The sequence below is a fragment of the Tachysurus vachellii genome, chromosome 10 (assembly GCF_030014155.1).
Source record: "Tachysurus vachellii isolate PV-2020 chromosome 10, HZAU_Pvac_v1, whole genome shotgun sequence".
Lineage (NCBI taxonomy): Eukaryota > Metazoa > Chordata > Actinopteri > Siluriformes > Bagridae > Tachysurus > Tachysurus vachellii.
The window spans coordinates 12,678,292-12,694,116 of NC_083469.1; the positions used below are offsets into that span (position 1 = coordinate 12,678,292).

A 15,825-nucleotide genomic window follows, 5' to 3' on the forward strand; every position below is an offset into this window, starting at 1 on the left:
TTTCTTTACAGAACACTGTTAGCTGTTAGACTGTAGCTTGCTAGACAAAACAGGTAGTAACTACCTTATATTTATGAAAAATAAAAATTAAATGGTCGAACCATGAGCCTCATAGGCTCTTTAATGCCAAGGTCAAATGCATGCAATTTCTATACATTTGAACTGTATACAATACCAATATATTAGCCTAGTGGGATGCTGTAGCGCAAAAAACACTGACCTGCTTGCAGCTGCCTGCATTGACCAGCAATAATTTTGCTCATAGGCAATAAAGCAGTCCACTGCAGAATTGTTGCATTGTTTAATCAATAGTTCAGGATTATGACAGTGGTTTATAACAACAAACTGCTGTCTTTAGACCCCAATTATAAAGAAAATTATAGATTAGCTTTTCAGTTCTTTTCTGCTGTTCAGTTCTTTCAGTTCTTTTGAACACAAATGCAGTTTTTGCATCGACAAATAAAGCATTCAAAATTAGCATCATTAGCAAGTTCTCAGTTATGAACATTGTCCAAGATGAAAATGTAAGTAGTTAAACAAATAGGCAAATACAGTTTTATATTTTTATATCTCCATTTAGCATCAGAATCCAGACAGACGTTCACTTATTCTAACGATTTGCTCCAGTACGAAGATAGAGCTGTTCATCAGAAAAGGAAACCTTTTGTTAAATACTTTTTTTTTAACATAAACAGATAAAAGTAGACCAAAAGTTATGTAAAGTAATAAAAATAAAGTAATTATTTGTATTGTTCTTTTTCTTCTTCTTTTCTTCAATTAAATTTTTTATTATTATTTATTATTTTATTTGTATAGCACTTTTAACAATGGACATTGTCTCAAAGCAGCTTTACAGATAATAAGAAACATACAACATACAAAAATAGAAAAATGTATATTATACAAAGATAATACAAAAATTAAAGATTAATATTTAACTTATATTTAAATGTAATGGATTTACTTCTTCTGCGTTTCTTGCTGCATTTTAATTCTGTATCAAGCTTATCATATCTTAATATCTCAGATGGTGAGAAGAAGAGAGGTCTCTTTTGTGTGTGTGTGTGTGTGTGTGTGTGTGTGTGTGTGTGTGTGTGTGTGTGAGAGAGAGAGAGAGAGAGAGAGAGATAGAGAGAGAGAGAGAGAGAGAGAGAGAGAGATGGTAAGTCTGTCTCTGGTATCAATTGGTCAACCAACCAATCCAGATTTTGTAGCTTTGGGCTGGCATCTTGCTACTATTGATAGCTGAACGACTCGAAACATTTCATCCAGGATGACATGTACATCTGTCCAAGATAAAGCTATATTGCTTTATGCCAAGTTGCAATTTAAACGCCAAAACGTGGCTAAATGTTGGCTGGCAGTCTGTTATCATGCAAATGGGTTTTTTTATCTTGTTCTTTAAACTTTGATTTATGGATTATTGTAAGAATGAAATTATAAGCTGCATCCCATTTCCAGATACAAAGCACCGAATCATATTCAATTCGTTTAATAAAACGAATTGGTCTGAAAGAGTCGAATCAGTGATTCTCTGAGGTTATCACTATTCAGAAGGCGCGAGCGCATAGACAGCCCACCACCTGTAGGTCATGCGCTTGTGTCGCAGCATCGCAGATTTATTGGCATTCTTAAAGCGTAGCGACAAAGTGAGGACGCAAACATGAGCGATCTATGCACTGGTCGCATTTGTACATTTCTGGATATACGTGTATGTTTCTTTTACCAGACATCTACGGTATGAGTTCGATGAACTGGTGAGATTTGACATATTTGCTATTTACTGAGGTATACCGCAAATGGCACGTGTCCGCGTAATTACGAGTTTTAGCGCATCGCTTTCCGTGAAGACAGTGCTATAATCTGTTCACTTTAACGGTTACGGCGTAATTAATATATTACACTGCTATTAGATATTAGAGTGTAAAAAAATCGCTTTTACAGCCTACAGATTGCATGCTGAAGGCGAAGCTGGGGACGAAAATGGTGGCGACTTAAGTGCGCGTTAAATCTGACTGTGAAGTTTGCGGATCACTTTAATGTGACTGTGAGTGCAGACAAGTTGATGGGATTTTAAAATTTTGGCCAACTTCAAGGAAGATATGAGTGTTCTTATCCCTGCTCTCAGTTCTCTCCTGCTCCTGTTCTGCTGCTACATCTGCCTTAGCGATGCAAGTAAGTGAACAGAGCATATCACCAGTGAGATCTCTTCATCATCAACATCATCATCATCACCACCACCACCACCACCATGTCAGTCTTACGATACGAGCTGGTCCTCCATGACAGATTTATAAGCAACGGATCTTGCTCCAAATGCAGTGCTTGCGGTTCATGTGTTTATTGGGTCAGCGGATTGAATTGAAAAGCCAGCACAAGCACACATTAGAGAAATTGTGTTTGCCCTCTTAGATTTAATAAAGATCTGGTGGAACTTAGGAGGGCCTGTTGTAGATCAAGTCAATGAGAACTACAGTAAGTGGCAAAAGGAGGGCATGATGTATGATTTTGATGTGTTAAATATTAAGCCTGTGGATAAACATTATATCATTTAGTAATAACCTTAAGTGACCGGAACTGATATAGCAGAAGGCTGGAGTGATCCCTCTAACCATTCACAATATTTCAGCTTTATTGTGTGCTGGGAGCATGCTAACCTGTGATGCAAATCTTTCAATGTTACAGTAGATACACAATATCCACACTTCTTAACACGTCGTATTATTTTGTGAAAATAATTTCTCAGTATGTTAACCTTTTTATCAAGGGTTTACCTGGTTGTTTGTTACAAGGTGTAACATATAAAATTATAACTATTGTACAGTTTTTTTTTTCCCATAGCATGTAGCTCCTTGTCAGTCTGTATGGTTCAAAATGTGTCAGCTCACTCATTTACAAGCATCTGTTCATTTTTTTATTCAAACTATTAGTATTTAATTGAGCCTTTTATTTAACGTTTCATATTAAATGCACCAGACCACTAGAATAATAAAATTAATTGAAAAAAAGCTGCCTTCGATATTTTACTTTAACTTGCAGTGTATTTTTTGGCTCAGATGCTCCTGTATGATTCAGCTGTATCGAAGGTACATGCATTATGTCACCAAGTACATTGTTGCTGTATGAAAAATGAGATTGATTTTCTGGTCTCTGTTTAAGTCTTGACCTATTCATAATATTTAAGCAGTAACTCATAATCAATTAGCCTTAGAGCTCTTATCCTAATTTCTTTTCAGAATTCATGGAATTCATTGAACCATTCTAGTACTGACTTCCAGCAATTAAATTATTTTAGAGCATAACATAAAAATTATTCATGCTTCTATTTTTTTGCTGTGTAAAGCCATAACGCCACTATAAAGCTGGCAGTTAATCAGATGTAACTAATTGTTCTGTTCAATTTCACCACATTCACCTTTCACATTTTTACTGAATAAAAAAAAAACTTTATATACAAACACAGCACTGTATATACACAAACCTCAGCCCACATGCAGCCACATGAATCCTTTAGTTGGTAGTAATTCAAATGTTATGTAGTTTATATTGATGAGCCAAGTTCACTGATAATATTGATGATGAATTTTAGCAGGTTTTGTTGACTTGCCTCTGATCCTTCCAACTATAGACAAGGATGAGTCAGAATACATTAGCATAATAGCTCAGAAGAGAATTGCAACAAACTACAGAAACTCATACATATTCATTCATTCATCTTCAGTAAATGCTTTGTCCTGGTCAGGTTCACAGTGACTATCAGAAGAGCACTGGACATTAATACACACTGTATCTGACAGCAGTCTATAGCTCACACACCCATATCCATAGACTGATTCATACACTGATTCAAGTCTAAGGGCAATTTAGAGTAGTCAATCCACCAACTGACATGTTTTTGGGAGGTGGGAGAACAAGCACAGAAACACCAGACCTGATTTACTTTGCTGTTATAATAAGCTTCACAATAAGAAGTATCCACAAGATCAAATCTGAGTTCAGACACTGATGTTGGGTAAGGAGTCAGCATTTCAATTCATCCCAGAGGTGTTCATTGAGGTTGAGGTGGAGTTCTGTCACTCCACCACTCCACCCCAACCTTAGCAAACCCAGTCCCACAGTTTTATAATATATTGTTCATTCCAGTCAGTGAATGACTGCCATACATGTAGGCCTATGAATGATGTCAATATGAATCTAAAGACAATTTATTTTATGTAAGTTTAATATTATGTTTTATTATTTGTATTATGTACTGTGTGATGAAGGTTCAGAAATATTCAATAAATATCTAACCTATCACTGTACACATTAAAATAATGAGCCTAATACTTTGAACAGATAGATTGTGTTCATAAATTAAATAAATTATTCAACTTCAATAATGAAGATACTACAGACCCTTAAATGCCTAAATATGTAAATATGTTTTTAATTAGATTTTTAATGTGTGTCGTGGGCCATCCCTTTATAAAAATTGTAAGATGTTCCATAATCTCAAGGCTCAAGAAGAGCTTCTATTCTTGAGCTGTCAGGGTGCCCACTGCCACCCACTCCACCACAGTGTGAGTGCTAACCTGGATATTACACAGCCAACTGCAGCACAAAATTTATTCAGACCAACTTATACATAGTATAAATGATGCTCTACCAGATTGTCTCAATGATGTATTTACACAGTTACACTTGCCACTTGAACATAGTTTGTTCTATTTAATAATGCTAGCACTTATGGTCTGGACTTAAGTGTCCTGGGAAAATTGGCTTGCTTTCTTTATAACAAACATTGCATCAGTATTTAATCATGCTTATGTTCACAATGCAGCCTACAAGACAAGTCTAGTCTAGTGTGGTTTTAGTTGAAATGCAGGTAGTTTTATGTGCATTTTGTATACTATTTTATATTATATAAGTTAAGCTTCAGGATTTTATTTGTTGTCATCCAAATATGTAATATTATGGTTGATCATATCATATTTTTAGTATGTATTTAAACGTTATAGTTTAGTGCTATAGTATAGTACAGCAAAATATATAAATACATCAGATAAGCTACAAAATATTGTGTGTATTTATTACAATTGCATCCAAATTATTGTATGAATTTTACTGTAATGAATTTCTATCTTTTGCATTTTGATGAGAATGATGTGCAGTGGAATACAAATCTTGCTAAATGATTTGCATTTTTGACTGTACACAGACCGGCCTGCTGCTCCTGTCAATGTCTCTGTCACTCACCTGAGAGCAAACTCAGCCACTGTATCCTGGAATGTCCCGGAAGGGGAGGCTGTAATTGGCTACGCCATCTCCCAGCAGGTGCTACAAAGTTATTAAAATGATGTATAGCCCTAAAGGAATCCATCATATTAGTTGAGAAAACAGTACAATTTATAGCTTCATTAACTATGCAGCCACTCCTCTCCAATAAACATGCTATTTAGTCTATGTTCAAATAAGCTTTGTGTTTTTGTACATGATCCTGTATGCTTTTTCTTATAGAGACAGGATGGTCTCATGCAGCGGTTCATCAGGGAAATTAACACCACCAGTCGTGCTTGTGTGCTATGGGACTTAGATGAGAACACAGACTATATTATTCAGGTGCAGTCTATCGGACTGCATGGGGAGAGCCAAACCAGCAAGAGGGTTCATTTTCGAACCCTTGAAAAATCAGACCATTTCCAGTCTAACATGGTAGCTCAAGGTACTCTGAGACATTTTGGTTTAACCATTCCACCACACAAACTCTAACACAAAGAGCAAAATTGTATATCTAAATGTGCATGTCCTTTAAGATTTTAGATTTAGTTTTTCAACATTAAAATGTTTGGCTTAATTTATCAAAAAATATGAAATGTCAAAGTATATTAGAGAGATTGCAAATAGGTAATTTTGACCTAAATATAATTGATTTTTAAATGAATAACATTTTAAATGAATTACATTTTATAAAATAAAAAGACTGATTAGCTTTAGATGTCTTGACAGTTGACAGATGACTGACAGTTAACTTTAAGTTACGTTCTCTCCGTGTGTGTGTGTGTGTGCGTGTGTGTGTGTCGGTGTGTGTGTCGGTGTGTGTGTCGGTGTGTGTGTCAAGGTGACCCCTCAGTAGAAGGTCTTGACATTTCCAGGCACCTTCAGACCGGCGAGATGTTAATCGTTACGACTGTGCTCCTAATGTGGGCAGGTGACTGTTCAAAAAGAACAAAATTAAAAAGACACAATAAATAAAGTACAGTGTACACTATCCATAACTTATTGTATATAATATATGATTATATAATTAATTTGTTTACTTTCATTTTAGTAATGCAGTGTATTTTTCAGTGTATTTTTTTCAGAATGAAATTTATTTGGCATGCTGGGATTAAGAGCACATTTAGAGCACATGCTTTGTGTTAAATTTAGCTCTTTTGGCCAGATTCCAGTGCTTGAGGACAAAGGGATCTTATCCACTTTCTAATTGTATGCATTTGTCCTGGTGCAGCGGTGATTGCACTCTTCTGTAGGCAGTACGAGATCATCAAAGACAATGACTCAAACAACCACAGTAAGGAGAAGACCAAACCCCTCTCTGTGCACAGTACTCCTGATTACCATAATGGAGGGCTTCTAGGGAACAAGGTGAGCCCAATACTGCTGACACAGATGGCTATAATTTAATCACTGCAGGGTATGGACTGACTCATAGATTCAAAAACAGTTACTTTTAGATTGTCAATCACAGTTATATCATATGCATCATTTGTACAAATAAAGGAATTAACATCATAAAAATAAATCATATATAAAAGCATACCGCATTTAACTTACATTTTTAATTATATTGGTAGCATAGTATTTTGGTTTGATTTCTTTTCCTATAATTTGTGTGTTTTCTGTACAAATGAGCTTGTCTTTTTGTTTTTCACATTTTCAGAGGACGCCATCAGCAGTTAGCATCATTAAGGTCTGACCAGCACATCAATGCAGAAAACTGGTTGATCGGCACCTAGAGGGATCCTCTAACTCATCATTCAATAGTAATAAAATTCAGCTTTGTGTATTACGTTGTATTTCTGTACTACGTTACAGTATGAAATAACTGGTAGACAATGTAAATGTAGGGGCATAGCAATAGAAGATGATTGATACAAATTAAAGATCAGATAGAGATTGTTTAATCAAAGATGGGACTAAATTGCATTATTATTAACAAAGTTTATCTAAATCAGTGACCTCGGCATAACATAATCAGTGGTATGTCTTATATTAATATCAGATACTGAAATCTGTTCATAATGAACAAATATAAAATGTCTTTACTTCTGCTACCTAACCACTATGCATCTGAAAGTATGAAACCTACAGACAATAGTTTGTTAACCTTAATACCACAAAAAATTAACTTATTTCCATAGCATCCTAAATATGACATAAAATATGATACAATTTTATTTCATTTCAGTACTTAAAAGGAATTTTTCTTACATAGTGTCGACTACTACTTGAAGTATGACACATTTATAAATCAGCTGCTACTGCAATCACCAGCTTTACAGACACAACTTGATCTCATTCTTGTAGATAACCTTGAAGTTCTTGAAGAAATTCTGGACTAGAAATAAATCTAGAAAGCCCACACCTAAATGTTTAGCTGCAGTGAAAAATTTTATTTCCGTTTCTTCTAGGTGTGTTAGACCTACATTATATCACACCATTTATAATGAACTGGAAAGTTGCATATAATATAATGGTTAATACAATGAGTTAAATATACATGTAGACAGCACATTAGAGATATTGTTTTGACTGTATATGATTTGTCAGTTATAAAATAATATGATATGTGGCATTTTGAGAATTATATTGATAGAGGAATATAGTAGAATCACGTCAGAAGTCAGGTTCCATTCATTTTCCCTATAAAAAACTGCTTTATAAAACATAAGTTTATCAGCTGTTGCCATAAATTTTGTTGCAATTTACCACACTTTCTTTTTATATCTACATAGAAGCTGTTAGAACTGCAAATGTGTGACATTTGGATTACATGCAAATAAACCTACTAACTCTGAACTCTGCTTGCTTGTTTGGCTATACTGAATAAAATACAGACGTCCTATTGTTTCGTACTGGTCATTCATTTGCATATACAATCACTTATAAAATCCTCACACTACACTCATTTTATTTTTCATATAGTAGAGTAGAGTATAATTTTATACTTTATAAATCAGACATCGGGGCAGTTGTGGCTCAACTGGTTAAGGCTCTGGGTTGTTGATCAGAGGATTGGGGTTCAAGGCCCAGCCCAGCCAAGCTGGCCACTGCTGGGCAAGGCCCTCAACCCTCTCTGCTCCAGGGGTGCTGTATCATAGCTGCCCCTGCACTCTGACCCCAACCTCCTCAGTTGGGGTATGTGAAAAAAAGAATTCCACTGTGCTGTAATGTATATGTGGCGATAATAAAGGCCTCTATGCCCTGTTCTATTCTATTCTATACTATATACTGTATGTATAGATGTTCAATAGGAGTCTGCAGATAAGCACAGGGCATTATTTAGATTATAACAGTACACAAGTGGGATTATAAAATTAAGAAATATTGATATTTGAGCATCATCTTGTTCTTGGGAAGAGCAAATCCTACAGAAAACAATACCAAATATATTAAAATATACATCAAAATTACATTTATATAATCTGACACTCAAAAATGGAAATGATAAAATTGTCCACAGTTACATTTAAATACAAAAATTAGATAAAGTGTTACAACTATAGTGGGATTTTTTTTTTCATTGTAGTCTGTATAATATGTTATGATATTGATATTGTTGATAATTGTTATATACATGTCCGCTAGGGGGCGCCTGAGTAGCCGTAACTATGTTGACGCATGCGCAAACATCGAATCACTTCCTGTAGTAGAAACGCTTGCAATGCATTGTTGTTAACATGAACTATTTCTAAATAGTGCTGTGGATAGCTAAGCTAACTGCTTGTAAAGCAATAATCTAACGGTCCCATTTTCCACACCGGATTGCAAGACACTAGTCTGGATCACTAACACCGACTGTCTTGTACTTTTTTTTGGCATTTTAAATACTACATTTTATCAACTCGGCTTTTCTAACGTTATTTAACGGCTGAGCTAATGCTACTGTGGTAGCTAACAAGTTAGGCTACAGGCTATTTAGTTAGCTCTTTCTAGTATGCTAGCTAGTTTACTAAATTAGCACTTCACTGTCTCATGGAGTGATGTTGAGAAATACATTTTTGTTATTCTGGAGCCTTGTTGTGGTTGTTGGACACATTTTGAACGGCTGGTCAAAAGTTTTCTCCCTACAAATGTAAGTGTCTTGACGTGGTCCATTCAGTTGTTTCTTTTATTTATATATTTATTTATTTATTTATTGTTGGTGTTATGGTAGCTGACACTAGTCATCTGTTGAATAGAAAGGCTAAATAATCTAGATGTGCAGACGTGTGTCCTTGCTTATCGTCAGTGACACATAGAACTGTCAGCATTTTAGCTCATGAGAAAACCCAAGTTAAAAACTGCGTTTGGTTTTGTTAGGTGGCCTTTTAAAAAACTACAGGCAAAGATCCTGTAGGTCGTTTTCTGTTAATCCGCTTCAAACCCCAGTATGGTGCGTTTAACTGTGATCTGTTGGTGATGAAGACGAGTCACTAAAAGTCACTCGGTGAAGTTGCGAAGGAAAGATGAGCGAGCTGATCACACGGCTTGTCTTGGCTTTGTGTGGATCTGGAAGAGGAAGATGACAGTGTAGGAAGAGTGATGAGCTGATTGAGAGTCGACCAGAAAAATCCTCAGAGACTGCTAGAAAATGCCCAGAAGAAAACAATCAAATCCACAACCTGTTAAATGTAAGTATTACGTTTTGTGTGTTGTGTTGCTAAGATTGATGTGTTTATCAGCAGGATAATGTTCTGGCAAAAGTGTGATCGCATACACACAAACACACACACACACACACAGCATGTCTTTTTGAATTATACTTTGTCATGCTTTTATTCACAAATGCAGAATCTGCTGTTTTATGTATATAAAAAGAGAAGTCGTATAAAGTTCGTCATATTGTCCCATTTTTTTTCAGCCGCAGTGTTAGCTTGTAATCTTTTCTGCTGGATTTCTTCTTCCGTTGTCATTCTTTCCTAGCTTCATTTCCTTTCAAAATCTCATGAGCAGACATCTCTACTCCTCCCTGTCTTTATCTGTGTCCTTTCTATGGTTCCTTCCTCAGTTTCATACTCCCTTTTCCTCTGTCAGCCCCGACTTCTCAGTATGCTGTTAAAAATCCTTTCCGTTATAGCCAGTGTTTTAGTTTCTACATTTGTTTTAATGAAAGCAATTAAACTGAATAGGCTGATACAACTTTTGTGAGTAAACATTTTAGAGTAAACATTTTCATTAATGTAACCTTCTTGGTAATCTGTTATTGTTCTCTCAGTGGGTCCTGAAGATGCTGTTGGCATTGGGAATCCAGAGGGTTTGGTACTGGAGAGTGATTTCCTCCTTGAACAGGATTTTGGAGAGAATGATTACAAGATCATAGGATTCGAGAGAGACTCTGGTTAGTAATTTTTAAGTGTCACAGCATTTTAATATATTTTATTCTGATCAATTATTTTTTAAAAGGCTCATGAAACTCATGTTCTGGGGTTTCTTTACAGATTCAGTAACTGCTGACATGGGAATTCCAGCATACGCCTTCAGTGATGAGGACTGCTCCAGTTACAACCGCCTCAGCATGGAAAGTGACTTTGAGGACCCCAGAGACACTGAGAGTGAGCGGGAGGATATGGGCGGAGACTCAGCCTTTGCCCCGTACCTCTCGTGCCGGCAGTGTGGCCAGCTTCTTGGTGATCCCCTTAGTGGAGCATTAGACGTAGCAGGGCTTTACTGCCTTCAGTGTGGTGGTGAAGCGAAGGAAGCAGAAAAGAAACATGAACAGGGAAAGGAAGCTGGGTCTGCACAGGGCTCCCAGCAGAAAGGACACACAGCGAAGTCTGGCCCTAACTCCTACAAAATTTACTCATGCAAACTGTGCAGCTTTACCTCGCGCTACTCCAACCACTTGAAGCGGCACATGAAAACACACAATGGCGAGAAGCCATACCAGTGCCAGCACTGCACATACGCTTCAGCTCAGCTGGTTAACTTACAGAGACATGTGCGCACACACACTGGGGAGAAGCCATACAAATGTGACTATTGTACATTCGCCTGTAACTCCCTAGGCAACCTAAAGAGGCATCGGCGCATGCACACTCAGGAGAAGCCCAACAAGTGTAGCCAGTGTGAATACCGTGCAAGTAGCAGCCACACCCTGAAACGACATATGATGGTACATAAGACAGATGCATCCACAGCCGTGGTGGAAGGTATATGTATGTTCAGACTATGTAAGTGAATAGATAAAAATAAATGATTTGCAATTAAACTATTGTAGTTGGTTCTGCATTTTCTCCTCAAGAGTAATTGCATGTTACTTGTTTGAAAGTTTCTTTCAGTTTTGTTAGCCCAAGAGGAACCACATATTGCACAGCATGCATTTAAACAGTATGCATTTAAAGTGTAAAGGGAAGTAAGAACAATCCAAGTTCCTTAAACCGAACTTCCCCACATGGAGGAAGAGGTTTATTCTGTCTGTGTGTCACCAAAAAAAAAACCTGCTTTTTTTGTGTGTCTTTTGCAGAGAGTGTTGGGTCTGATCTGAGTCTGCACATTAGTGCTGATTCAGACTTCCTGCAAAGTATTGGAGGCCTGCATGCTGATCGCCAGCCCCCGAGTCTGTTGGAGGCTGAGGCTCTAGGCCAGGAGTCAGAGCCCATGGCTGAGCTGCTTTTCCCCTTCACATGTCGTGTGTGTGGCTTGGCCCTGGAAGATGAGGAAGGAGAGGCCATGCACATCTGCAGCAAGTGCACTCTTGACATGCTAGATAAGAGCTCTCCATCTAGCCCAGAGAAAGGAGACAAACTTTTCTCATGCACTTCATGCCCCTTCATCACACAGTACCCCAACCACCTGGTGCGGCACATGAAGACTCACAGTGGGGAAAAGCCTTACAAATGTCCGCAGTGTAACTACGCCTCAGCCCACTTCGACAACTTGAAACGCCACCACCGTGTGCACACAGGTGAGAAGCCTTACAAGTGCCACCTGTGCGATTATGCTTGCGGAAACCTGGCTAACCTTAAGCGACACGAGCGCATCCACTCTGGTGCCAAGCCCTTCCAGTGTTCCGTGTGCAGCTACAGCTGTAACCAGAGCATGAACCTAAAGCGCCACATGTTACGCCACACTGGCGAGAAACCGTTTAAGTGCCCAGAGTGTGCTTACACTACAGGCCACTGGGACAACTATAAACGGCACCAAAAAAAGCACGGCCACTCCCCTGATGGGTGGATGAAGATGCCATTGCCAGAGAAGGAAGACGAAGAAGAGGAAGGCGAGATGTAGCGTGTTTTATGGGGCTTTCTTCTCATGCTCATAAAACCTAGCAGATGTTGCCTTACTGTTTTAATATTGCAAAGGTGCAAGGTGCATATGGCAAGTGTCACATTTTATGTGTAACCCCTAATTCACAGTTTGTTCCTCTTTAAATGCAGATAATTATAATGACATTAGCCATTATTAAAGCAGTTTATCAGCATGAACAAATTCAACAGAGATGCAGAAGTATCACTGCAAGCATGCATGGAAGTTGACTTTAGAATAAAAGTTTTATTTTATCTGTAGTACAAACTATTCATGTCTGGTTTGAAAAGCATCAGACTTTTAAATTTATACAGAGAACTGGACAAATGTGGTTATACATCTGTTACTGTAAAGTTGGTCTGATTAAGCTGACTGAAAGGCTAAAGTTTTTATAATACTTCTATTCTTATAAATCTTCTGTGATTTACGGAGTGAAAGAATGTTGCAATAAAGCCAATGAGTTATCCTTTTCAAGGTTAATGCTATTTTTTCTTTTAAATTTGTGTTTTGGATTTGATTACACTGAAAACCTCTGGTTGCTGCTAAATTATGTAGGATGAGTGTAGGTGAGTTTTCTGGAGTTTACTGTAAAATGATTGTCAACTGCCCCTGCACCAATGCTGCACTGATGTGTGTGTGTGTGCGCGCGCGTGTGTGTGGGAGAGAGAGTGACTTTTTGTAAGTGACTTTCATAGATTTTTCTAATTGTGTTGTGTGATTCCTACTGTGAAATGTCATATTTCATGAACTTTTAAACTCATGTAAACGGATTCAGTTGTAATTTTCTTTTACTTTTATTATGCTTTGTTTAGGGAAGACCTTATGAGGAAAAAAGGAAAGAGACCACATTTGCTATTATCCTTTTATTGATACAGTCACAGACAGAACATTGCTCTGATTGTAGGTATCCTAATGGTTGTTGCTCTATGCTTTTTGTACAATCTATTTTTTTTAAATAGTAAAATATATTTTGTACAGAAAAAGCACAACGTTTATAAATGTTATTATATGGCTAAGACCATTAGTCTTTCAATGAAATCAGGGACTAAGTCAACATATTTTATGCATAATTATTGACGTGATGTTTGCTATATATTGTCAAAAATGATTATTTATGTATATTAATGTATATTTTGTGGTTTCGTTGCTTTATTGATGTGGGGATTTGTCAAATGACCTTTGGCTTAACAATAAAACAAGAGTTTAGATTTTTTTTTACATGTCTGATATTTCCTTACACTGAAAATACAGAAGTGATACAAGGTATACTCTGATTACGGAGCTTCTCTTTAAGCATTTGAGGCCACTTGCCTCTAGAGATCAGTATAGAGCTTGTAAAAATCTATTATGAAGCGTTATTTTTACTATTAGAAATTTTTCCTCCTCTTTAGAGAACCGAAACGGGTGTAAGCAGTGCACACGTCTTCTGTAGCTTGTGGGGAAGAGAATACAGAGAGATGTGTTGCTGGCTGAAATCACGGCGCAGTAGCTGGTTGAAGGGGACCAAACCTCACTAAGACTCCTGACTTGGTACCAGTTTACCAGCCACTAAGACGTGCTGTCTAGCAAGACGTGGGGATGTGCTTCATTTATTACATAATGCACTGAGGCAATGTTTTTTGAGGACCACATTCTTCCTCAATTTTCTTCTGTCAGTTCTATACACCCCCACTAAAGAACTGAATAATTCTATATACAATCTATTTCTATTGTATTAAGCTTAGAAATGGTTTAGAAAGTTTAAAATTGAAAATGGTGGAAAATTGTGGACTTTTTATCCCAAATGCTGAGCTCCACCTGCAGTACAGAAGGTTTGCTGACATACTTTCTTCACACTTTTCTCTCTACGTTCTTTTTCATTTGCTACCAAGACATCAAGAGTGTTAATAGATGTGCCATTATTTCCTTATGGAAACAGCCCACCCGATTTAGCTTCCTGGCACCTGTTTCTCTATTTATAAGTGTGAGCATGTTACTGCACCTGCATTCTGTCACTCATCCTGCACCATCACTGGCTACATGAGATGCTAGAATATTAGCGCAGGATTCATGTCATAGAGGGAACATATAAACACATAAAAGTATCTCCATGTGATGTATGTGTACTCTTTGACTTTGCCATATCCACACCAGCAGAATAAGGCATGTAGTCTCCATAATTGTATATGAAAAAGAAAGCTGGATAAAAGAAGAAAATGGTTACACACTGAAAATAATTATTTACTCACTTTTTAATGTTAGAAAATAAGGAATAATAATAAAGAAAATAACGTTTTGCTCCCTTTTTTTCTACCCTGATTTGTAAGGATGTGTATGATGATGACAGCCCCCCTGAAACCACACACTTCCTTACATTCCATAGCTGAATGCAGTATATGGGGATATAAGGAAGTATGTTATCTCAAAGGGTAAATATCAGTTCCTTTCTCTGCCACACTGCCTCAAATGTATGGTGTAAAACACAAGAAAAACAGATCTTTTTGTTAACATCTTTGACATTTTAAGGATAATTGGACATTTTCGGGAGAAAACTTTATCTCCCTTCAAGATAACGTTAACTGAATGGAATGAAAATGTGTTCGTTCAACACACCAGCACCTAAACACATTGTGAAGCAAACCTCATTCTCACCACACATAGACAGCAGGATATATTTGCTAGAAACCCTTATTGAGCTAAAATTGCCTCCCTCATTAAGCAGCCGTTTTGAATCCGACTTCTTGGTTCTCTGGACACTCGTTAAGACAAGCATAAGGCTCTGCACATTACTTGCCCAACCCTTGAAAGCCGGTCCCTCACTTGTAGTGCAGTTTGTCCACCTTGGCCTTTTCCTATGTCCCTTGTGCTGCTCTCCCGTCCATATCCTCCTCCTCTGCAGTCGAGCGCTGGACTGTATCCAGGCCAGGCTTGGCTTCTCAGCCTTTTCTATGAGCCGCCCTCCCCCTTGTTGATGGCCTTCCACCTGTCAGTGTCCTTTAGAGGCCTGGGGCTCTCCTACGCCTCCTGTTCCCAGGCCTCAGCACTCTGACAGGGCCAGGCAGCCTGTGAAATCACACCTCTCAGCTGTTCGCACTACACTCGAGACACCCTATACCCACTGCTCACTCTTCTACTGAATGTCAATGGCTCCTTAAAAATGGAGCGTTTTGGGGGCAGGGATGACTGGGAGACAACTGTGAGGAGTTTTTTATTGGAGTAGAGCAGAAAATGGCTCCAGCAACACAGCTGAGTGTGAAGTTTGTCATTTTAGGTATGTCATATATAGAGACACATACTCCAATGTACCTTGTCTTCTGTGGCCAAAACTGTTCATAAGATTTGCATATTAGACATAAA

At 37.6% G+C, this 15,825-nt stretch overlaps 3 protein-coding genes across 3 annotated transcripts in view; all 3 read left to right on the forward strand.

Annotated features, from left to right (window-relative positions):
* The window catches only part of plaat1l (phospholipase A and acyltransferase 1-like), a 125,487-nt gene that overhangs the window by 100,554 nt on the left and 9,108 nt on the right, over nt 1-15,825 (forward strand). The gene's annotated exons all lie outside the window — the stretch shown is intronic.
* On the forward strand, nt 1,605-8,107 carry fndc4b (fibronectin type III domain containing 4b). Its single transcript, XM_060879149.1, has 7 exons — nt 1,605-1,757; nt 1,945-2,175; nt 5,201-5,316; nt 5,500-5,704; nt 6,101-6,190; nt 6,491-6,627; nt 6,923-8,107. The coding sequence occupies exons 2-7, from the start codon at nt 2,103-2,105 to the stop codon at nt 6,956-6,958; spliced, it is 657 nt and encodes a 218-aa protein (XP_060735132.1). The 5' UTR covers nt 1,605-1,757; nt 1,945-2,102; the 3' UTR covers nt 6,959-8,107.
* LOC132852351 (zinc finger protein 513) lies at nt 8,921-13,702 on the forward strand. The gene is made up of 4 exons (XM_060879505.1): nt 8,921-9,875; nt 10,460-10,582; nt 10,683-11,393; nt 11,708-13,702. The coding sequence occupies exons 1-4, from the start codon at nt 9,836-9,838 to the stop codon at nt 12,469-12,471; spliced, it is 1,638 nt and encodes a 545-aa protein (XP_060735488.1). The 5' UTR covers nt 8,921-9,835; the 3' UTR covers nt 12,472-13,702.

Excerpts from the sequence above, each read along its gene's own strand:
- fndc4b (XM_060879149.1), top strand. The coding sequence starts at position 2,103 with ATGAGTGTTCTTATCCCTGCTCTCAGTTCTCTCCTGCTCCTGTTCTGC. Across the intron at positions 5,317-5,499 it reads GCTACGCCATCTCCCAGCAG|AGACAGGATGGTCTCATGCA; the intron begins GTGCTACAAAGT and ends TTTTTCTTATAG. Across the intron at positions 6,628-6,922 it reads GAGGGCTTCTAGGGAACAAG|AGGACGCCATCAGCAGTTAG; the intron begins GTGAGCCCAATA and ends TCACATTTTCAG.
- LOC132852351 (XM_060879505.1), top strand. The coding sequence starts at position 9,836 with ATGCCCAGAAGAAAACAATCAAATCCACAACCTGTTAAAT. Across the intron at positions 10,583-10,682 it reads AGGATTCGAGAGAGACTCTG|ATTCAGTAACTGCTGACATG; the intron begins GTTAGTAATTTT and ends GTTTCTTTACAG. Across the intron at positions 11,394-11,707 it reads ATCCACAGCCGTGGTGGAAG|AGAGTGTTGGGTCTGATCTG; the intron begins GTATATGTATGT and ends TGTCTTTTGCAG.